Source organism: Jaculus jaculus, chromosome 16, assembly GCF_020740685.1.
Source record: "Jaculus jaculus isolate mJacJac1 chromosome 16, mJacJac1.mat.Y.cur, whole genome shotgun sequence".
NCBI classification, from domain to species: Eukaryota; Metazoa; Chordata; class Mammalia; order Rodentia; family Dipodidae; genus Jaculus; species Jaculus jaculus.
In genome coordinates this window covers 47,556,391-47,580,756 of record NC_059117.1, presented here as the reverse complement: position 1 = coordinate 47,580,756, position 24,366 = coordinate 47,556,391, and the positions used below count along the sequence as shown (strand labels likewise).

The window sequence follows — 24,366 nt, the reverse complement described above, 5'->3', positions numbered from 1 at the left end:
AAGCCATCCATACTCACTGCCTCCACCAAGCTGTCGGCACTCCTCTGCTTGTCACTGTTTTTGTTCCGGAAGCTGCTGGGGACAGTCAGGCTGGCTGGTGTGAAAGTCCTATAGGAGATGTCGGGCTCATCTGTGTACCAGGAGCTGCGGTGCAGGGATGGCAGGCTGCCATTGACCTGGTCCTGGGACTCCGAGCGCTCCACCTGGATCAGGGGGGTATAGCATGGAGTCCAGTCCCGGTATGGAGGGGTTGCTGGAGGGGTGGCCCAGGACCGGGTAGAGTGGCTTGGTGAGTACTTCTGAGCTTTGCTGGAATCAAGGCCAGCAACAGCCATGATCTGAGGAGAGAGGAGAGGAATAAGATGGGGGTTCCCTGAGTTCTGAGCCTCATACAGGACACCCTCACAGGGAGTTGGGAAAGGACATGTACACATCAGGAACCTTAGTGAACTGGCAGGGGAACCCACAATGCATTTCCTATGATGGTGTTTTCAGTTACTAATTCATGCACTTGCTTCTGAATAGGAAGATGAACAAGTGGTAGTTAATGAACATATCACCCAGTCTCTCTGGGCAATAATGCAGAAATACATTCAAGGAAAACCACGAAGAGCAGCTGGTTCTCTCTGCTTTAGTACAGCTCCTGTTTTCTGCATATGCCTACTTCTCCATGTCTGCCACAACAGAGCTACCTTGGGATGCCAGATATAACCACAGGGGACACACACCTGTCAGGCCAGGTGCACAGCCAACCAGAAAGCCAAGCTCATCCAGGGAGGCAGCTAAAATAAGACCTGGGCTTGGTCCTGGTGGAGTACAGGCCCACTGGAGACCATATGAAGGCTTAGGCCTTCAAACAGGTTTGTCCTGAATTGAGGAGGTGGCTCAGTAGTTAAAGATACTCACTTGCAAAGCCTGGTGGCCTGGATTCGATTCTCCAGTGGGTATAAAGCTGGGTGTGCGGCAGGGCATGTACATGGAGCTTGTTACAGTGACCCTTTCTCTCTCTCTCTTGCTATCCATTCTTCTTTTCCACTCTCCCTCCCTTCATTCCTCTCTTATCTCTCAAATAGAAATATATTTTAATATTTCATTTATTTATTCAAGAAGAGAAAAAGAGGAAGAGAGGGAGGAAGGGAGAGAGAGAGAGAATGGGCATGCCAGGGCCTCTAGCCACTGCAAATGAACTCCAGACACATGTGCCACCTTGTGCATCTGGCTTTACCTGGGTACTGAAGAACTGAATCTGGGTCCTTTGGCTTTGTTGTCAAGCACCTTAACAGCTGAGTTATCTCTCCAGCCATAAATTTATTTTATTTTTTGAGGTAGGGTCTCACTCTAGCCCAGGCTGACCTGAAATTCACTATATAGTCTCAGGGTGGCCTCAAATTCACAGCTATCCTCCTACCTCTGCCTTCTGAGTGCTGGGATTAAAGGCATGTGCCACCACACCTGGCATAATTTTTTTTAAAAAGGTTTGCCCTTCTTCTGAGATGCCAGGGACACATGTGAAAATTAGCATTAAAGGCAGGGAGGGCTGGCGAAGTGACTCAGTGATTAAAGAAGATCATTTGCAAAGAGTGGCAGCTTGGGTTAAGTCTCTAGTGCCCATGTAAAGCCTGATGCCCAAAGTGACACATGCATCTGGATTTGTTTGCAAAGCCAAGAGGCCCTAGTGAACCTATTTTATACTCCCTTCTCTGCTTGCAAATATATAAATAAATAAAAATTTAGGGCTGGAGAGATGGCTTAGCGGTTGAGCATTGCCTGTGAAGCCTAAGGACCCCGATTCAAGGCTCGATGCCCCAGGACCCACGTTAGCCAGATGCACAAGGGGACGCACGTGTCTGGAGTTCGTTTGCAGTGGCTGGAGGCCCTGGCATGCCCATTCTCTCTATCTGCCTCTTTCTCTCTGTCTGTCTGTCACTCTTAAATAAATAAATAATAAATTTATTTTAAATAAAATAAATAAAATTTAAAGGCATGCAGAGACCTAAACAGAAAATTTTACATGGTTACTGAGTAATGATGTGTTGAGGATCCCAGAGTCAGAAAGCAAGAGACCTGGCTCTGCCAACCACCTGACTAGATGCAGGGTGCGGGTGTACCCCATGATTGCCTACCCCACATAGCATCTCTGTCTGATGAGATATTTTTAGAAAAGTCACACTTTTGTCCTTGAGTACCTGGTGAATGGGCTGCCTCCTTGTGGACTAGTGGCTCCCTTGGTCCATAGAGGAAACTCACCTATGTTAGTGACCAGAAGGCCCCACTCACAGGGAGGCTCCATGAATGGCTTTAATGGATGAAACACCTCTCTGAGCAAGAAAGGGGCACAGCTCCCTGGGCTCAGACTGCACCAGGCCCTGTCTCTATAAGGGGAAGTGTAAGATAAAAGGGATTTGTGTGCCCAGTCTGTTCCTTGCTGCCTGTGGAGCTGGAAGTCCTGCAGAATGGGCCCTAGGGGAATGAGCAGGGAAGGGCTGCTGACAAAACTGAACCAGGCTAAAGGAACAGGTTCTCCTCACCACCAACGCCCCAACAGGTGCATCTCAGGAGAGGCAGTAAGCTAGGTGGGGCTTAGGCATGGCAAAGGCAGGGCAGCTCACCTGCTGCTGCATCAGATGCAGAGGCAGAGCTGCACGGTGGGGGAGAGTGGGTGACGGTGGGACGTCCTCCTGGCTGCTCTGGCGGCGCAGGCACTCGAAGTTGAAGGAGGACCTTCGGTGGGCTGATAAATCAAAACACATCATATGTGGTTGCACAAGTCCTGAGTAGCTCCTGTCTCTCTCAGGAGCCCTGGGGCATTCATCAGGGAGCCCAGTGGAGAAGCAAATAGCATGTTATGTCCAAAAGAAAGAATTATGTAGTCTCTCAACTTGGGTGGTGAGGGAGACTATGGGAAGAACCACAGCTGAAGGACTCCTCTGTAACATACCATGTGTTACTTTGGAGTGTTTGTCAGCTCCCAGGCAGCCCAGAGGACACCTGTGCTAAGCCAGAATCCATGTCTGAAAGGATTGTGGGGACAGAAGTGATTCTAGCATCTCACACATTTCCTGGTTGTCCCATTCTTGCTCTCCAGAGACCCAGAGTGTTTTCTTGGGCTCCATGTTTATACCTCTGTTTTTGTTGTTTTTAGAAGAAGGGTTTCACTCTAGCCCTGGCTGACCTGGAACCTATTCTGTAGTTCTGGGCTGGCCTCAAACTCACAGAGATCCTCCCACTTCTGCCTCCCATGTGCTGGGATTAAAGGTGTGCCCACCACGCCTGGCTTATACCTCTGTTTTAAAAGGTTGGTTTCTGCTTGCCCCAGTCAGCTCATCCAATCAATCAGCAAACTCTTTGCTTGGAAAAGCCCACCTACCCTAGCCCAGGAGAAGCAGAGAAACAGCTCTCAGAACCTATTTCTGCTAAGAGCCTTAGGCTTACTCACAATCCACAGCTTTCAGCTTTATAGGGCATCAGGCCCAGGTCAGTCTGAGTTCTGGGGTCCCTTGGCAAAGCCAGAGGCTTTCTCCTGGAAGCCCCTCCAGCCTCCTGGTGTGGGCTTTAGGGAGCCCCATATGGTTTGCAAGGCAGCAACTCATTCCAATTGCTCCCTCTGTTCCCCGCTCTTGGTATTTGCAGGGGTTTTCTGGCTCAGTGAACTCCACATGCTGAGCGGAGACCCAGACAACCCACAAGTCCAGAATGGGGAGGCCAGGCACAGCCTTTCCCCTGCATTCAGGACCTGTCTAAAATAGGTCTTCTCATCTCTTCTGGTAAGTTTTGCACAAGTTTTTGGAGGTCACAGTCACTTCACTGTGAATGGGAACACAGGCCAGTAGCTCTGTTTCCCCTGTTTCAGGTCTGTGCAGGACAGCAAAACCAATTCCCTTGCCTGACCAGGCTGCGTGGAACAGGGCCTGGGGGCAGGGTGCTCAGATGTCCACGGGGCTGCCTGGGCCAGGAATAAACAAAGACAGAAGAATCCAGAGGAAGCCACAAGGAAACCATGAGGGCAACAAGCAGCCACTGCCTCACCTGCACCTGCTCCATCTAGTATTTACAGCAAACAGAAGACTCCCTGCAGCTGCATGAAGTAGGGCATGAATAAACATTAACCATGAACGTGGTCTGATTACACTCCCAGCAGGCTATGACAGCTGGAGCGGGGCACAGGGCTCCAGGCACCATCCAGCCATGCTCTTTATTGTCTGGGCAGTCTGCAACTTGTGGTTACTGATCCTATTCTTACTTAGAACTTAGAAGCATTACTCCCCAGAAACAGTAGAATTTCATTTTCCATCATCATCAAAACACCAATGTGAAAAATGAAATAGCCCCTCCATAGCTGGGAGGGCCCATAATGCTTCTCTTTCCCTGGCCTGAGTGACCTGGATCTGACAGTACTCACCACACCATGGCTACAGGAGTAAGGTGAACACCCTTAGGTATATGATGAGTTCCCTGGCCCAGAATGGGCACATACCTCTCACGGAGGTGACCACCATGGCCCAGTCCTGGCCCTGAGCAGAGGCCACTGGCAGACCTAAAGCAATGACTAGTAAGGGAGGAAAGGAGAGGGGAGGAGGGATACCAAATCTTTCCAAGTGCTGCTCAGAGACAAGGGTTGGGAGGCAGGCCTTGCCAAAGCTACCTCTGAACTTGAACTTGCCTTCCTATTAGAAGCACGTTCTCCCAAGTGTGAAGCGGGAGAGACTGAGCATATGTGTCCGTGTGTGTCTGGCCTGCCTCCAAGCCTCTTCTCAGATGTGTGCATACGATTTTAGACCCTACCTCCCTCTCTCAAAGAGCCAATAAAGGTGATAGGGACATATACTATCTCCCCAGGGGACTATTCTTGAGGACTAGAAGTTCATGGTGCAGCAGGATAAAGCCATCATGTGTCCCCAGTAGAGGGCAAGGTGCTCTCTGGAAGGATTCGCCCCCAAACAAGAAATCCAGCCTCACATGTTGGGGTGGGAGGTAGAAGGCGTCTCCTTGGAGATCTCCGTGAATCATAGCTGATGGGTGAGTCATCATCCTCCAAGAAGCCTTGAGGGTGATGGTAGCCTCGAGGCCTCTCAAAGTCCATGGAACTGCCTGGGTACCTGTTGTAGTAGCTGTAATTTTGCCTGGAAGCCAGCAAAGGCAAAAGAGAAGGCACACATGAGGTTCCAGGTCACAAGCCTGTCACTAGCTCTGACAGACAACAGTTTGTCCCTATGAACAGTCTCCTCCTTATCCCCTTGCAATCAGTAGACCAATGCAGAACAAGGCAGTCCCCAGCCTCATGGACAGTTTCAGAGAGAGAGAGAGAGAGAGAAAGAGAGAGAGAGAGAGAAGGAGAAAGGCCACATCAAGAGTCTCCGGGATGGGCTGGAGGGATAGCTTGGCAGTTAAAGCACTTGCTGGCAAATCCAAAGGACTCAGGTTCGAATCTCCAGGACCCATGTAAGTCAGACATAAGCCAGATGGACCAAGTGGCACATACGTCTGCAGTTTGTTTGTTGGAGGCCCTGGCATACTCATTCTCCCTCTCTCTCTCTCTCTCAAATAAATGAATTAAAAAATCTGTTTTTAAAAAAGAATCTCAGGGCTAAAGGCCTGGGATAAGCCATGGGCTGGCTGATTCCATCTCTGAGTCAGGCACAGGCCTAGGACATATGGGGATCACAGGAGCCCTGTCAGTGTGACTCTCAATCCTGTCAATCCCCTCCTTTCTTGGAGACTCCTGTCCTACAGACCTGTCCCCTCCAGGCCACTAAGATGCCTGAAGATATCACTATACCAAAGAGCTTGGGCAATGGCACCAGCTTGTAGGATCTGTGCAGGTTGAAGAGCAGGTTAGGACACATGAGCCTTCTATGGGTGGTATCTTGTTTGAAGGGCATATTTGAGTTCCAAAGAGAAAAATGAAAAGGCTTGGTGTTGCCCTTGAAGAGTGGATTAAGGCCAGCCAAGATGGCTAAGGGCATCTAAGTAGAGGGCTGGAGAGATGGCTTAGTGGTTAAGCTCTTGCCTGTGAAGCCTAAGGACCCCAGTTCGAGGCTCGATTCCCCAGGACCCATGTTAGCCAGATGCACAAGGGGGCGCATGTGTCTGGAGATCATTTGCAGGGGCTGGAGGCCCTGGCGCGCTCATTCTCTCTCTCTCTCTGTATATTTGCCTTTCTCTCTGTGTCTGTTGCTCTCACATAAATAAATAAATAATGAGCAAACAAACAAACAAACAAACAAAAAAAGAGTTTGGATGAGTAAACCCTGTACCCACGGGGTCCATTTGGCTCTGCAGTCAATGTGGGAGTCACACATTTGATAGAGGTGGAAGGAAGGACTCGCTGGCACACAGGTGAGGGCTAGGCTATGGCTCTGGTGCCAGGCATGATCTCAACACAGCATCACTTCCACTTCAGTGGTCCCTGGGGCTGGTGAGATGGCTGAGCTATAGTTCAGAGGACATGGTAGAAGGTGACCTTCACCCTCCCACACACGGCCTGTTGGGTTCTCATGCAAAATGCCAAATATATATATATATATATATATTTTGGTTTTTCGAGGTAGGGTCTCACTCTGGCCCAGGCTGACCTGGAATTCACTCTGTAATCTCAGGGTGGCCTTGAACTCTCAGTGATCCACCTACCTCTGCCTCCCGAGTGCTGGGATTAAAGGCCAATTTTATTTTTTAAAGTATTTATTTATTTAAGAGAGAGAGTGAGTATGGGTACGCCAGAGCCTCTTGCCACTGCAAAAGAACTCCAGACACATATGCCACTTTGTGGGTCCTGGGGAAATGAACCTGGGCCCTCAGGCTCTGCAGGCAAGTGACTTTAACCAATGAGCCATCTCTGCAGCCCCCAAATGTCTATTTTGGCCAGCAGTATCTTTTTATGCAGGCCAGAATCTGGGAGAAGCACCGGTATTGAGGGATGCTTCTCTGACCTCTTGCCCCCATCACTAGGAGAGACCCCTGATGGAGGCAGGAAACAGGGGCTAGTCCCTGAAATGTCAGCCAAGCCAGGCATGGTAGCACACACCTTTAATCCCAGTACTTTGGATGGTGAAGTAAGAGGATCTCTGTGAGTTCAAGGCCAGCCTAGGGCTATAGCGAGTTCTAGGTCTGCCTAGAGTGAAACCCTACCTCAAAAACAAAACAAAACAAAACAAAATGGATTTGAAATACAGCCCAGGTTGGAGCTCCCAAGTCAGTTACATAAAGACTCATTTCTTAGACTGCTGAGATGACTCAGCACTTAAAGATGCTTGCTTGCAAAGCCTCATGGATTGGGTTTGATTCCCCAGTACCCAAATAAAGCCAGATGCCCAAAATGGGACATGCATCTGGAATTTGTTTGCAGAGGCAAGAGGCCCTGGCACACCCATACACATCCCCACCACCCTGCTTGCAAATAAATATTTTTTTTTATAAAAAAATCCTCTTTTAGATTATAGGGGTCTGATGGAAAGAGGGTCTGATAGCCACAGAAGGTTCCAGAGCTCTTGCTAAGGAACTCAGAGGCCCCTGATGAAATAAGGTGGCAGGTGTGAAGACAACATCCATTTCCTCCAAGTGGCTTTGAACATGCACCCTTGCTTTGCTTGCTCTGCGTGCAGCTGCAGGCAGCCCTGGCTCTGGACCCACAGCCAGAGCAGGAGTGGTGGAGGAGGGCTGGTCTCCTGATCTCAGCTGGAATCAAGCTCCTTACCTGCTCCAGGTGGGAGAGCTGTCATCCTCACAGCACTCCTCACTACTGAAATATTCCTGATCCCCCAAGCAGCGGGGGGCCCTGAAGTAGCCATGGATCTCGGGGTCTTCCCGGCAAATAGTTGGGAGCTGCTCATCTCCAGATTCAGACCTGCAGTTGGGAAGGAGATCTTAGAGCCTGAGGAGGGGTACCTGCAGCCATGCCTCTGTAGTATGCACTGGCCTGCATCCTGCTTTCCCACGCACTGCTGCCTCCCTCCCCCTCCCCCCACCGTATGTATGTATGTGTGTGGTCTCTCAGTACCTTCCACAGTGCTGGGGCAAACTACTGTGCCCATAGGCCCTGAACCAAAGATGCAGATGCAACTGAAACAACAGAGCAAGACAGACCTACTCTGACTCCACCTCTTCTCCAGACAATGTGATTTCAGAACCTGGACAGAGACCTCCATGCTGTTGGTGGCTTTCCAAAGGCTCCCCGCTACATCTTGCTCCTTCAGGCCTCAAGCCTTGCTGAGGAGGCCCAGGGGACTGACACTGACAAGGACACTGCTTCCTCAGTGTGCCTCACTCACTCATGTCTCCCCGCCCAGGGCTTCCTGATCTCATTGCAAACAACAGACAGAGTCCTCTCCTCCAGCGCCCAACACAATGATCATTCTGCTCACAATTCAGCCCACGTCAACACACAAGGAATTGGCTATACTGCGCCTACATGGAAGGCTAAGGGAAGGTGACCAGAGATATCTGGTGCCTGGTCTATTAGAAGTTTGGGCTGTGCTTTCCTAAGCCCACAGAGAATTATGACCTTTCAACTCAGTCAGACTTGCCCAGCTACAATGGCCAGGCCCATGGGGAATGCCTGGCATATCACCACCAGTTGTTGGATGGTGGCAGCATCTATGCAGAATGGACCTGAAAGCTTCTTTGCTAGAAAGAAGCAGAACCGTCTCACTCCTGGGTGCACACCCTGAATTAGGAAACTCACTGGGTGACTTGGCTAAAAGACTGCTCTCATTCTTCAGCACTGACCAAGGCCATTTGGTAGTGAGCCAGAACAGTATTTAACACTAAGATAAAGAGTATGAGCACCTACCTAATGTAAGTCTCATAATAGCGGGTTCTATCCAGGAAAAGCATACCAGGGAGGGAGGGAGAAGAGAAGAGTTAAACATTTCCAGTAGCATTAACATTGAAGATATCAGCCTGCATTCTGGAGTTGAGGTGGACAGACTGCAGTTTGCTGGCCATGACTGGCCTGCTGCCTCTTTTTGTATGGCCTGTGACCTAAGGATAGTTTTTACCTTTATAAAGGACTATTTAAAAAAAAGTCAAGTGAAGATAGCTCTTCCATTCTCTGTGAATATACAGAGCTCAAATTTTAATGCCTGTACACAGCTTAAGGGGGTCACAGCCACACCAGTTCACTTACGCGTGGTCTCTGGCCACTTTCCCCCTGCCACGGTAAAGCTGGGCAGCTGTATGAGAGACCACATGGCCCTCAAAGCCTACAATATTTGTCCTCTGGTCCTTTACAAAAAAACTCATAAACACTTGGTACTAAGTATGTCCATACAACTGGGGAGGGTGGATCTTGTGGCTGCTGCTGTGTTAAGAGACATGGCATATAGTATTGGATAGCTACATGTGTAGAGGCTGTGAATTCAATGACTCTCAGGTTTAAATGCAAATGTCTTTAGGGAGCACAGAGAGGGAGACTCGTCTTGCTCCAAGGAATGGATGCTACAGGGGCAGACGTTGAATTACCATGTTCAAGGTTACCTTTTAATACTGGACCTTCTTTGAGGCTCCCGGTCATGCTTGTGGGAGGAATGATGCCCATTTTCAGACACATGCTCAAGGTTCCCAATGCTGGGCTGCTTCCCATGGGCAGCTTTGGACATATTGGCATTATTGAGATTGGCATTTGTTGAGGTGGGAACTTGCTTTCCTATGGAATTATGGTTATGATGGTTATGACACACCGAATTTCCTGCTGGAGGAAACAGCGGTTTCTCAGTATCACTTGCAGGTGGAATTGAAGGCCTTTGGACATGCAGGGGACGGTGGGTGGTATTGGTCAGCTGAAGGGAATCTCTCCTATCACTAGTAACATGATTGACATGGTTTCCAAGCAGGGCACCATTTCTCTGCAAAATAATGGGAGACAACACCAGGTAATTGAACAGGTATTTGATGCATGCTAACCATGTTAGGTCATTTTCTTTTTTTCTACATGAAACACACATTCTAGGTAATCTCCAGAGCTTCCCTGTAAACCAATCTGAGTGTTATGGTCAAGGGTTTTCTGTGTCAGTTGGCCCACCTGAATTGAGGAAGGGTTCCCAGGTCCTGAGCTGGGAGCAAGCTCTCAGCTTCCACTCGGGCACGTTCTTCCAGTCGCTCCAAGTTGAGGTGATTTATGCCCAACTGAGCTGGTGAGGAGCCCCAGGTGGGGCTCTTAACATGCTCTCTGGGTTAGAAGGGCCGATGGCCAACAAGGAAACCAAGGAGGGAAGTGTGGGTAGCTGCTAGAGAGACCCAAGATGGCAGTTGGTTGTGGCCAAGCTCCTCAGAAGCTGACAGCCAAGTGTAGGGGGAAGCTCAAAGAAGGGGAGGCCTGACCCAGAAGAGGTGCTGGTAAATAGAGAGGTAGGGGATAGAGAGGGCACACATGCCCTGCCACTGGTTTGCATTTTCCATACTGTTTTGTGGATGAAACACTTCAACCAGAATCCTGCCCCACTAACTACAGGTGGCCACAAAGGAGCTAGGCATGGAATAATTACTTTGAACATATCTTCTTCTTGTTTTGATTCCTCAGGCTCATCATCTTGCAAATCACAGGATATAGCACGCCGGATTTCTGGCCCAATGTCATGCAGTGTTCTTAGTCCCGCCTAGATCAATGAAAATTGCAGACCAGGTTAGACATCACAAGGCTCTGGGCTGGCCTGCTTCAGCAATAGGAGGCCATGCCTTCTTCAAAGCCCAATCCAAGGAACTGACTGCCTGTAGTGGAAGGCAGCCTAAGGAATGTGAGGTATAGTCAGGAAGTCATGATGGCAACTAGGCTGGGCTGCTTAGGCCTGTGGCCTAGTAATTTCCTTTGCAAATAGCCCACGTGCAGGCATATTACCTGGCTGCCAGTATTAGGAGCAGCCACAGCCAAAAACAAACAAACAAACAAACAAAAAAACCCATATGCTTCTGTCTAAATGGCAATATCCAGAAGAGTACCATTTCCCTAGGCCCAAGCAGGATGGGGTGCATAGTCTGGCTGTTCTAAAGGGAAGCACCAAGGACTCTTCTGCTGGATTTGGGATGATCTGGCCTAGATGCAAGAGAAACAAGCAAACCCAGCAGCCATCAGGGCCATTGGTTCTAATGTCAAGCATGGAACAAGTGAGTGACGTCACACAATGCAGTCACCAGTGCACTCAGACCATGAGGAAACAGAATGACAAGCACATAGGCTCCAGCCATTGCCATCTGGGTACCCCTGATTTGTAGCCAGCCAACAGAGGGGTCAGGATTATAAAGCCCACAAAAACTGAGATCTCGCCAGCATAGATATAGGCAGTGCAAGACCCATGGGCGACAGCTCCAAGCCCTCCTAGAAGTTCCACATTTCCCCCAGGTCTACTTCCAGAGTCCAGACAGTGCCAGCATGAGATAGAACATCCACACCTAGTAGAACATCCACACCTCGGTCTGCAGAGATGGCTGGAGTTCTGAGGCCTTGGAAGTAGGCTGCTCTCCTATCCTTCCTCAACACCTCTTGGAGTGTAACTGTGGGAAGGCCTGTACCTAAGATTTCCTGTGCTGGGGTAGCAGTGGGGAAAGGAAGAGGAATGGGAGGGGAGGAAAGGGGAGGGAAGGGGAGGGAAGGGGAGGGAAGGGGAGGGAAGGGGAGGGAAGGGGAGGGAAGGGGAGGGAAGGGAAGGGAAGGGAAGGGAAGGGAAGGGAAGGGAAGGGAAGGGAAGGGAAGGGAAGGGAAGGGAAGGGAAGGGAAGGGAAGGGAAGGGAAGGGAAGGGAAGGGAAGGGAAGGGAAGGGAAGGGAAGGGAAGGGAAGAAGGGTGGTCAAAGTCATGCCAGACCTGGTAGGGCTGGAACCCCCTGTGGGAATACTCAAAATGGTCTTCTACAGACACCAATGGTAGCACCTTAATTCTGAATGTAAACCTGTACAGAAATTTACTAAGAAAATCTTTATAAAGGTCTAGGATTATAAGGTTCCTGTCTAGAAGTGCCTGGATCTTATAGGGAAAAGAGAGGCATGTCCTGTGGCCAAGCCCAGGGTAGTTCTGGTGTGGTCACAGAAGTAGTTCCAGCTCTTTTGGCCCTCTGATCACAAGCACAAGTACACACACACACACACACACATGCACACAAACACACACTCATGCTCACACCTCCCTTCTCAGGTTCCTAAGTCCAGTGCATTTGAGCCTGGGGATTCACAGGAAATCATCCCAATCTGTGGCAGGCCTACCTCTATCTCATGGCCACATCACAAAGACAAGTCTAGGGCTATGCCTGTAGAAACTCTCACACAGCCCTGCTGCAGGCAGGTGAAGAAAGGCCAAACCCAGCAGGACTGAGTAGCAACCTGCTATTGATTCATTCCATTTTCTAGGGTGTGATTATCAAGAGACAATTAACAAAATAAATCTATTATATATCTAAGGTTCAAACAAGAAGAGACAGGGATGCTGCTGGCTCCACAAAACAAACATGGGTTAGAGTTCACTAAGGTTGATAATCTCCATGTTAACTGTACACATTAATCATGGTACAAGGCATAGGCACCAAGAACACATCTGAGTTTAAACAATAATGTCTCTTACTGTCATTTAACTGATTGGACTAGGTCTGATTAAAAGAAATAGAAAACTATTTATTTGGATAATTTTTAACATCATCTTCTGTTGATGGATTGACATTTCACTGAAATACATATATAACATAACCACATAATAAAAACAAAAATGGTCTCCAGTACATCTTCAGTGATGCACAAGATTAGGATTCAATTGACAAGGAAGTCAGCAAACAGACAGGACAGAGAATTTGTTGCAACATAAATTATGGAGAAGTTTGAGATGTGGCTCAAGGTGCCACTTCCCAAGACAAATAATGACAATATATTTATTAAAGAGACATCAAAGGAGAGAAGGCGTCACTCTTCCTAGACATGAAAGCAAAGGTTTAGAAATCATGATTCTAGTTTTCTTGTTCCACAGGGACATAGCACACTTGGTAAGAGTCAAGGACTGACTCTGCTCCTTCACATGTAACCTGGGGGCAGGGGACAAACACACATGTTCCCAACTACAATTGAAATGAAGCATAAGCACAGCACCCTGAATTTATTACATGACACAAAATATGAAGAAGTTTTTCTAGCACACATATCACACTGAAAAGGTAGCTTAGACTGCTCCAGAGTTCCGTAGGCACAAGTTCTAGTTCCAAGAGTGTAGACAGCTATCTTAAACTCTTGGAAAAATGACTCAGTCTTTCACAACTCTAAAAAGAACATCTTTGTTTCTTGAAATAAATACTTTACAATCATTAAAATTATCTAGTCTTTCATATTTCATGTCTGTATCTACCTCTATCAGCAAAAATATTTTAATCTGAAATGTGGTCATTAGCACTTAAATCAACACAAAGCCATAGAAAGTTATTCTTTAACATCACAATAGAATAATGATTTTGAATAAACACAGAATTGCTATAAAATATAAACATCATAGACTTGCTTTAATATGTCCAATCCTACAAAGTATTAAACAGAATCAAACCTAGTTTCTGGTTTACTTTAAAACTCTAGATGTTATCATAAATATTTTTTTTTTTTAAAAAAAAGAAATGTTGGCGCTTTGCCTGTAGACTGCTGATTTAAATTTTAGACACCATTTTATAAGAATTTTTAAAGATATTCATTCTACTCAAGTAAGTCATCAAAAATAAAATCTCTCTAGGTATTTCCAAAGCAACAGCATAAAACTATAACATTTTGACACTAAAGATGAGCATTCATTTACCTTTTCTCTTGTCACTTTCAGGGTGAAATGTCTGCCTTGATACATTTCAAATGCCTTTGCTGCTTGCTCCCCTAAACTAGCTCCAGGCCACACAGCAGGCACCTGCCATCTCTCAGCACACAGCACACAGCACACACACCAACACCCAGAAAGCCGCCCCAGACCTACGCTGTAGCAGTGGAGAAGAGAGAGGTGAGTCTCCAGACGGGACTGGGAGAGCCCATTCATCTTCAGAATGCAGGTGCTAGGTCTGCAGACTCCAGTCAAAGAGTGCCACCCTGGCACAGCCTGCTCCCCCACCCAGGCATGTTTCTCTTGGCCAAGGCTGGCCCTACACAGTCACCAAGCTAGTGACAAATTCTGGATACCTCCTTGCAGGATTTGGCCCACACTCATTTCAAGAGAACAACTGTAGACAACCCCTATTAGAAGACAGGACTAGATATTAAATTTTGATGGAATAAACTTGCTCATCTACAAGTTTTCCTCCGCCTCCTCCACACACATGGACACACCCCTTATTTTGTCATTGCTTTCCTCCAGGGAAAATGCCAGTGTGGCCTTTAAGTCCATTGTGAACAGTCCTCATGCCAGATACAAAGGATTAGACTCATGGACATGACACCTCATTATTCATCCACAGAGATTCCTCCTACCCTCGAAGAGTCAGCAGCAACGTCAGCCCCATGAGCTATCCAAGGGTTAGCATTTGACTGTATAAAGCACACTTACTGCCATTACTCTGAAAGTTAAAGAAAACATTTACAAAATTTACCTAAGTAACCTATGACTTTCCCTGCCTACCTGTTGCAGATCTACATTGGTATTTGGTGTGTGTGTGTATGTGTGTGTGTAGGACTGGATTAGGCAAGCACTCTACCACTGTGAGTACATCTCCAGTCCCTCCACCTTGATTCTTGGTTATAGTTTTAATACCAGAATCAGAGGAACTCTTGCTAGTTTCCTAAAAGTTAAGAGAGCGTTACATAAAATTTGGGCATGGCAGAAGCTGCAGATAGTCACTGCTATGGATGGCATCATACTCTTGTCAGTGTAAGCCTACATACTGAGAAAGGGCAAGTCAAGCTAAAGTATATACTGAAACTAGTCAAAGGCTTGGTAAGGACTCTTGATCTCTAGGCTTCTTCCCATGACACTAGGGGAACAATGACACCACAACCAAGCTATCACATCTTCAGGGAGAGCACGGTGGCTGAGCCTCCACCTCACACTCAGTCAGAGTGGTTGTTCTTTTGACTAAGCTGAGCTCCTACATCATTCAGACAGCACTGAAATGACACATGATCTCTGGTCACTCCATTGCTTTAGTCTCACCTATGCCACTTAGGATTTTAAAAAACATTTCCCAGCTGGGCGTGGTGGTGCACACCTTTAATCTCAGCACTTGGGAGGGAGAGGTAGGAGGATCGCCAAGAATTCGAGGCCACCCTGAGACTACATAGTGAATTCCAGGTCAGCATGGGCTAGAGTGAGATACTACCTCAAAAAACTAAAATAAATAAATAAATAAATAAATAAAATAAAACTAAAAAACATTTCCCAGCACCCACTAACACTGATCATTACTTCTCCAGATCAGCATTGGTGGTGAGACTTGGCCCAGCCATCTAATCTTCAGCTTGGACTTCGCTGGCCTTGTGGGGGAACAGACAGCCCATGGCTAGGTGAGGAGGCCAAGGTGAAGAGTTCCAGATATGGGGTGCACTACCCAGGAGGGTGCACTACCCAGGAGCCTCTTGAACACGGTCAGTCTTAACAAGGCTTCAGCATGTACCACCCTGAAGGGGGAGTTGGGGTACATTTCCTAGAGCAGTGTTTCTCAATGGGTGTTCAGGGACCCCAGAGAATCCTGAGACTCTTTCAGAGGTCTATGAGGTCACTGTGATTTGCATAATACTAGATGCCCTTGGCCTTGTACAATCTCATTCTCTCATGAAAGCACAGTGAGTCCCCCAAAGCTGACATAACGCCATCACCCTGACAGCTTTGTGCTTACATACTCTGTGTTTATAAAACTTTTCAGTTTTAACTTCTGAGGCAGTAAATGTTGACATACAAGGATCTTTAATAAGCTTGAATAGGAGGGGGTCCCAGTATCAAAATGCTTATGAGCTGCTGATCAATCTACATACGACAACACTGCCTTGATCCCAACTGTCAGCTTTATACCTCACTCAAAGTTCCTGTGGCTCGTCCTTCATATGACTTCTCTGGGGTAAGCTTTCCCTCTTCCTCCTTAGTCTTAGGTTCCAGGTGTGCATTAGCCTTCAGCACTTCATCATGGGCTGCCTTCCCTGTGCCTTAGAATGACATCCCCACCCAGTATCCCAAATAGCCACCTCTCTCAGGCCTAAGACATGCCAAAGAAAATATACTCATCTAGATACCTACTCTCATTAGAACTGTAAATTTTATCTGCCCAGCTCCTTCCTATAGATAACTGAACAATGATATCTGGTGCCTGAGGTACATATTTTTAAATACCATACTACCATAATTTAGAGCCTTTACTATTACATTAACTGGCTTTAACTTCTTTTTCACTAATTCTGTCTTTCCAAAGACCCTGGGACATTCCAACTACCACTCTCAGATGAAATGACTTTCCTCTTTCAGAAAGCATATACAATGTGGTGCCAGTAACACTGTGGACTTGGAGTTGAGCAATACTATGACATTGAGCTCTATCTGCAAAGGGCCTGCTTTTTACCATTATGTGCCTCTGACAGATTCTGCTCTTCATTGCCTCTGTGGTCCAGCAGCTTTAAACTTTAGCACCACAGATTCAGGGACTGAGGACAGGTATCCTGTGAAGATTCTAAGCAGGAAACCTAAGTCTCGTACACCCTCTTTCTAGCAGGAAGCTGTTCTCTTCTGCTGAAACTGCAGGGACTTCTTCAGCCTGGCTGTGGTCCAAGTGTCAGGAAGCCTGCTCCCTTTTGTGTGCAGCAATGCGGCTGGGCCCAGGGACAAAACTCTCAGTGGTCCTTTAAATCAGGCTCTAGGTCTATCAGAAAGTTTCAGTTTCTATGGGTTTGGGAGATGTGTGGAGAAAGGATCATGCATTTCCACCCATTGGAACCCCATGGGGATCTAGATGCAGCTGTTGACATTGGTCCTTAAAAACAGGCATGATGCCAAGGTAAGGTGAGCATATGCGGTCCTTAATATCAGCGTGGGCTAGACACTAATAGAACATCTCCTTGTCTTCTTCTATACCCACAAAGCTGACCACCCTCCCTGTCAGGGATGATAGCATCAGTTCAGGATAGGTTCTGATGCAGTGACCTACCCCAAGCACTGCCCATTCAGAGCACAGGTGACCCCAGAGGCTCCTTGTTAGGCATTATCTCTGTGGTTGTTGGGAGAGGAGCCAGGCTGTTGGTTAAGCATGGGGGTAACTGCTTTGGGTACAACATTGATACAGATAAAGGCAGGCTTTGACATCTCTCAGATATATCTGAACATGTGGCCTGGCTCTCACTTACCCCTTACACCTCATCCATGGGGGCCTGAAGATTCTGCTAAGAGAGTTGACAAAACCCACATGAGCACTTAGCTTCACGCCAGGATGAGCATATGGGAGCAGGATCCCAGTTGGGCCGGCTTCTCAGTGAGGCCAGGAGGCCCACCAAGAACCAGGAAGGTCGTGGGAAGCTTCTATGGCTAAGGACAAAAGTCACAGGCACAAGATGTCATTTGTGCCTACTAGCCCTGCCAGTCTCACCTGGGACAGGCCTAATGCCCACTGGAGACTATGCCCACCTCAGCCTGACTTTCAGGGTGGCTGCATTCTCAAGATGCCACTGCCTCCCTGGATCGGGGCTGTTCAGAGTCTGTGGTTCTTCCTTGCCACCTCTCCACCTCCTCCCCACCACATCTCTCTCTCTCTCACACACACACCCCACTCCAGGGCAGGTGAAAGGAATCACAAGTTCCTTTATTCACTATATAATTAGAGATTTCCATCCACGTTCCTTTCACATTCTTCCTCATGACCTTTGCTTTTTTTTGAGGTAGGGCCTCACTCTAACCCAGGCTGGCCTGAACTCACTATTGTAGTCTGGGGCTGGCCTCAAACACACAGTGATCCTCCTACCACTTGACCTGTACGTGTGTGAAAATTGGCCACTGTAGGAACCTTGGGCTTGAAATCACAGGCATGAACTCTAGCTCCTTACTTGGAATCAGCTCAGAAATACTCTTATCAACCAATATTTTGGGCAAAAATCTATGGTTCTTAGTAGGTGAAAATGTGACTTCTCAAGTTACCTGTTTCCATCTTTATGTTTTGTCTAATATCTTAAAAGGGGGAGAATTCTCCATCTCAGTGAATAACTACAGTACAGAACAGAAAAGAGATCAAACAAAAGCAAGAATTTCTTAAAGTTCTGGTAGTAAACAAGCATATGATATTATTATTGTTGTAGTCTTAATAAGAAGCAATTATACGTTCAAAGTGCTTTACAATCAGCTAGTCCTCACAACATCCCTGTGAGGTAGGTCGACATTATTACCCCCATTTTACAGATGGGGAAACTGAGGCACAGAGAGGTTAAGTATCTTGCCCAAGGTCACGCAGCAAGTGAATGTTGGAGCTGGGACTAGAACCCAGGTCCCCTGACTTCTGGTGTCCTTGAAACTAGACCAGATTAAATCCAAAGAGGCATCCCGGACTGGCTCTGAGCGCGATAAGAGACGAACAATGTTAGATGAGGTTGGGGGTGGCGGTGGCATTTCCCACGGACACGTTAAGATGGAACCTGAGGTGTGGCCTGGTTGGTTTTGGCATGCGGGTGTATGTGTTAGTTTTAATGGGTGTGTCTGAGCTTCCCAGCCTGTCCACTTATCACTGCATTCAGGACAGGGCTGCTGCAGCAAATGGGGCCGGGTGCTGTGCTGAGGAGGTCATGACGTCCTGGCATAGAAAAGGAACTCTGTCAGCTCAGTGCCAAGGGGCCTGCCAGTCTTTGGGAGTTTGGGCAAACTAGGGATGCAGGACTTTGGAATAGAGTCAGCTGCCCAACTTAGGCAGGCCTGCTTAATCTTTTTATTACACACACACACACACACACACACACACACACACACACACATTTTTTACTGGCCAACATCAGCAAATTGTGTTCGTTTCATTTCTGTGTAGGGCGGCTGCCCCTCTCCTTTGCTCTTTCTCACTCTTTCCCTTTCTCTGAGTCTCTGTTTGGAAGGGAGCACTGTATAAGCTCATGCATTCCCTTTCATGAAAAGGAGCCACCATGAACAGCGTCCGCGAGTGGCAGCCATGGCTCCGCAGATGAGCCACAGCCCTGCTTCCGCCTTCCAGAGGAGTGCTTTGCTTGGAAGGGGTCTCCCCAGGGCTTTGGGTTTGCTCTTGGCTGCATTTCTCCCAAAATGATGTGTCAGTAGAAATAAGCCCACGTGAGAGTTTTGCCCTTGCAAGGCCTTAGCCACAAGCGCCTTCCGACTGAGCAGCTCGGTGCCGTAGCTCAGGCAGAGAGTTCTAAAGCATCCGTTCAAGCATCTGAAACAAACGAATCAGCCAGTGAAACCTCATCTGTCAGTGCCTGCTCTCCTCTCACATTGAAAAAGGAAAACATGTCAACAGAGCTTCGGGACAGCTTTAGGTGGAATCATGCTCAAGAGAAGAACCTTCCTGTTTGCCAGACTAGAGTGACAACAGGGCCCTCCACAGCTTAGGTCCCATTTCTCTGTCTTTGTGCATGAAGCCTTCCTAAGAAGGCGTCAGCAGGACACATCAGGGACCCGAGTCACTAGCTACTTGCATTTTGCCCACATCTCCTGACCACTTCCATCTGTGGATGGGGCACAGGCTAAGTTAAAGTTACTCAACTACCTAATCCTATACAGCTAGAAGTGATGGGCTCCTCCTGCCACTAGCTTAGGCATTGGGATTTCCCTGTCATGCAGATAGCTGGGCTCCTGTCTGGTGCATGGGGGATAGTCTCCTTGGACTCCACCAGAAGTAAAGGAAAGGCTTGAATGTTAAATGAAAGAAATGACCAGAACTTTTCCCACTTCGGTCCTTTTCTTTTGGAGAAGACACTGGGCTCATAAGAAATGTTCATCTGGCGGTGCAGTGAGGCATCCCAGGTGTGTTGCTATTTCTGGGGACGGGTACCAGGAGTACCCTGGCTGTGTTCCTCTATTTTTCTGCTCCTTGCGGAAACTTGCAGATTACTTGGATGCAGCAACAATGGATGGAGAGCAGATGCTAAGTCAAATTAAAGGGAATGTGTATGGTAGATCTTGCATGTCAGAGACGAGTGAGATAAAACCAAAGGGCCAGGTGTGGCTTCTCTCTAGCTCCTGCCAACGAGGGGCCAGAGAGAAGGCTGGCTTTAATGATAAGATGAATGATGGGTGAGTGGATGGACAGAAAATGCACACTCATTCAGACCACAGAGGCCAGAGGACACGGGTGCCGAGCTCTTCTCCAAACAGAGGCAAGAGCCCCTCTAGCCATTCTCCATGGTAGGGAAGGCAGTGCTGCAGTTGGTCCGAACACAGGGAGATCCAGTTGAGCCCAAAGGGTTCAAACCACAGCACATGTGTGTGCCCTTGAGAGCCGTGTCATGGAGTAGGGTTCCAGAGCACAGATGCTGGTTTTGAGAGCTGTTCAGACAGACTGCACTCTCCACAGGCCAGCACGCACAAGCCTGGCTGTTCACTTCTGCTCACACCGCGATGCCACACTCCACTTCCCACTACACCCAGTCTTTGAGCCAAGCCAGGTGGCCCTGTCCTTAGTAAGAAGCATGGTACTCTTTTCTCGACGGGCCAGGCCCACCCTCAGCACCTGTCTTAAGATGTGTGTCCTTCTCCTAGTTGCCCAGCTAGTACATTCCTCCCACCACTGACCCTATTTTCCTAACTGCTAGATCATCATGCAGAGAAGAAGGCCTCCTCGTGTGCTAATTGAACATAGAGTAACAAATCACATTTAAAGCCATTCCTATAGCAGAGGAAGCCAAAAGTGTTATGAGAATTATCCTTCAAGGTGACAAATGTTTTCTATTTTTAATGCTTGTTTCAGAATCAAATGCTTTTTTCAGAATTTTTCTGTAAAGATTATTAACACAACTTAATTTTCCAGGCTGTGAACTCAACATAAATTACAGGTCTAGCCTCAACTCCCAGTGCAACCATGTGAAAACAAGTTGGCATCATCTCTCTAGAAATATTTGACTTCTGCTAGGGAAATTAAACTCTTTCATTACACAATAAAATGAAAAAGATCTAGTAAGAGAAACCCATCAACCTTATTTTAACATAATGCAATAGAGTCTTTCACTCATGACCCATCTGAACCCACCTGTAACTCAAGACTCAGTAAGGCTCACATACAAACTGTGGCACCTACCTAGCCATAGTTGTTTACACATGTTTTAGAATGCCAAAACACTGTGCCCAGACACCAAAGCATGCCCTGAAGCCAACTAATGGGGAAGTGTAAGGGATATAGAGAAGGTATAAATAATCCCACATCCAGGTGGTCACCACATACCCTTTTCCACAGAAACCTAAAAAGCCTTTATAATTCTGAGCCAAGCTGATTGTGGCCAATTGTCACATAAGCTACTGATGAAACTTATGTTCTCTTCCAGAAAGCCAACTAGGATCCTAGGGCAGCAAGCAACTCCTTGTAGGTAGAAGGCAGCCCTGGAACTCAGAAATCCAGCCAGACTCTGGTTTGGGCAGAAGGTCACATGAGGGGCCAATATTAAGGAGCATGTCAATCTTTTCCTCTGCGCATGTCCAACCTGGCCATCCTGCCCCTGCTCCAGGGATGTCTGAACCAGAGACCTGTTCACATTTGCAGTTTGTGCCATGGCTAGTTGTGAACTACAAGCTAGAGAGAGGGTTGTCACTTTGTAAACTAGATCAGCGGGAGGTGAAAGAGTCATCTGGCAAAGCCTGTGACTCACTGAGCCAACAAAAGGTCATGTGATCAGGGAAAGAAAGGGGTAGGTGCCCACCTGCCCCACCAGCATGATCTTCCCCCACCCTGGAGATTTACCCATGAGTCAGCTGGCCACTGTCAGCAAGGGCATCTACTAACCTGCCAAATACACCCGCACCTCACATTCCTCATTCACCATCACCCACATTCACATTCTCTCTCAGCAAAATCACAGTCAGGCCTTTGATTCAGCAGTTAGCACTCCTTTGGACACAGAAAAATGCTGGAAAAAAGTAAAGGGTTGCTCCATCTTGAACCTTATTAACACCTACAAGGCTACATTTAAGTCACAACAGGGACATACAAGTATTTTAGTGTACACTTTTAAAACAGCAAGAAAAAGGTCTTAATCTCATATACATTGCACTTAAGGCACTCCAGGCAGCACAGACTCTGGGCTTTCTTTGTGACAGCTTGCCAGTCTCTGTAGTCCCCCTTTCCTTGCACTTAGCATTTGTCCCATCACCAGGCCATAAGCCACCCTTCCTAGTCCCTGTGCCTGCAGGTCTCCAGCATGCCTCCTTTCTTTTCCATGTCTGCTATCCACCCAGAGCTTTGTGCTGCCTTAGGATTTGATTGCCCCTGGATGCCTAGACCCTTGTTGGACCAGAAGTTCCTATAAGCCACATCCATACCCTATGGGCCTGGCAGGGGCTGAGGAGGGGCCAGTCCCAGGCTGGAGGAAGGGAGATGGGCCAGAGGCTGTCCTAGATATGAGAGAGCAACATTTGTACAGCAAGCTTCTTGGCCATTGGGAAACAGCACAAGAGACAGACGTACCACACATCTGTGCACACACCACGTGTACACAGTACACACCAGGAAGTGATGGATGTTACTGAAATGGACCGAAAACCAACAAGCCATGGGGTAAGAAACAAACAGAAACAAAACAAAGAACTTGCATTCAGATGGAAAGCTGTTCACTGGGCAGCCAGATCCTGAGCCCCAAGGCTGTGGGAAGGCAAGCCTGCCTATAGGGTGCTGTCTTTGGAGAAGACCTGAGTGACCAGGGTGTGAAGGGGAGCAACTGACCCACTCCCATCCTGGCCATCCTGGAGGCCCTACATGCAGGCCAACTGGTGGCAGGGGTGGACCACATGGAGAGGACAAGTGGTAGGAAGCGGGAAGTACTTACCTGGTGGCTCAGAAATGGTTAATCCACATTTAGGAGTGCAGTATCTCAGTTTAAACAAAATCCTTGTGGTACTGCCCAACCACGAATAATCAGCTCTCTAGTATTCCAAACAAGCTGGTAACATTATTAGTGAACAGAAAAACAGAACAAGAGGACAATTCACCTGTAGGGCGACTGTGGTGTTCTTCGCAGGGTACTTCCCCACCAGTCCTTGTTCTTTTCGTTTCTTGAATTTCCTAAAGTAGTCCTGTATCAGGAAAGTGGCATAGAACTTCCCCACGGTTACCTCATCATCTAAACGGAGAGACCAGACACAGCCCTCCCGAATCAGCACATTTGGACCAAGAGCCTAAACCCTCGCTTCTGGCTGGGGCAGGAGTGGGGTGGGGCAGTGCAGAAGGCACCAGACTCTGGCCTACAACATGGGACACTCATCAATCTAGCAAGAAGCAAGGCTTTGCAAAGCAGTTAGGGCTCGAAGTTAGAGTCAGTTAAATGAGCTAATGCTCAAAGCTGCAGAAAGCAATATATATGTATCATGATTTTACTAGAGTAGCGTATTAGTAACAATATGAAACGCCATTTTTGGTTATTCACTTAAAAATTACAAAGCAAAAGGCCTTGCAGGCCACATTTTCTCCCCATGCATAGAGATTTGCACGTGTAATTACTGTAAACACCAGATGCAATTAACCATCCAAATCTCTATGTCTCAGAATGGAGACCTAGAAAAGTGGCCTACGAGCCTGGAGGAGAGGAAGGTCAGAATGGGGACTTCATATCCCAGTCTTCACATGCTCCCCCATTCTCTACCAGTAAGCTCCAAGAGTGTATCTTGGATTGCAATTCAGAATTGCTGGATTTCTGCACTGTAGTGACAGCTCTGCCTAACCTCAAAGTTGAGCTGCTTTTATTTCTGCTTTGTTCAGAAACAACCTCCACCATGTGTCACTGGGGAGTCAGGACTCTGATAACTTTGAAGGTGATGCATGAGGAAGAATAGAGGCTCTGGCTGTCTCACAGTAAACCACTGTAGAGATGTCAGTGTGTCTTGGGCCTCTACCAAGGGAAAGTCACACGAGCAGCTCAGCTTGTTCGGGGGTCCTGCTGGCAGTAGTAAGCCACTGGGCAAGGCCTATAGAGGCTGGGTCCTTAGACTTCTGGCCAAGCTGTCCTTGCAAGGGTTACATGCTGATTGAGATGGACAAGAGGCTGAGCCTCTGTGAGCATGTGTTTTTCTTTGTGAGATGGGGATGCGTCTCTTACAGGAACCATAAGGATGAGTGAGAGGAAGAACAGAAAACACTTGGCCCCTGGTGTAGGCTGTCCTCAGTGCCAAGCTCTGTTTGACTACAAGCTATCAGAACCACTGCAATTTTACATGCCTAACTGAATACCCATTGAAATAGACCCCAGAACATGGCAGGCTGGGGGTCACTGGGATCCACCATACCTACCAATGCATCCTCAGTGGGCTTCA

General features: G+C 47.7%; 1 protein-coding gene across 10 annotated transcripts in view; it reads right to left on the bottom strand.

Moving 5' to 3' along the window:
• Positions 1-24,366, bottom strand: part of Cacna1d (calcium voltage-gated channel subunit alpha1 D) — a 341,201-nt gene that overhangs the window by 2,981 nt on the left and 313,854 nt on the right. For 8 of the 10 annotated variants that reach the window (XM_004652738.2, XM_045135618.1, XM_004652736.2 and 5 more), the window contains 8 exons: positions 23,050-23,180; positions 10,479-10,589; positions 9,472-9,839; positions 8,786-8,812; positions 7,691-7,840; positions 4,957-5,120; positions 2,610-2,731; positions 18-338 (listed from right to left, as the gene is read on the bottom strand). In XM_004652738.2, coding sequence (XP_004652795.1) covers positions 18-338; positions 2,610-2,731; positions 4,957-5,120; positions 7,691-7,840; positions 8,786-8,812; positions 9,472-9,839; positions 10,479-10,589; positions 23,050-23,180 — 1,394 coding nt within the window. The remainder of the gene's footprint in view (positions 1-17; positions 339-2,609; positions 2,732-4,956; positions 5,121-7,690; positions 7,841-8,785; positions 8,813-9,471; positions 9,840-10,478; positions 10,590-23,049; positions 23,181-24,366) is intronic. The other 2 variants (XM_004652740.2, XM_045135614.1) reach the window with 1 other exon arrangement.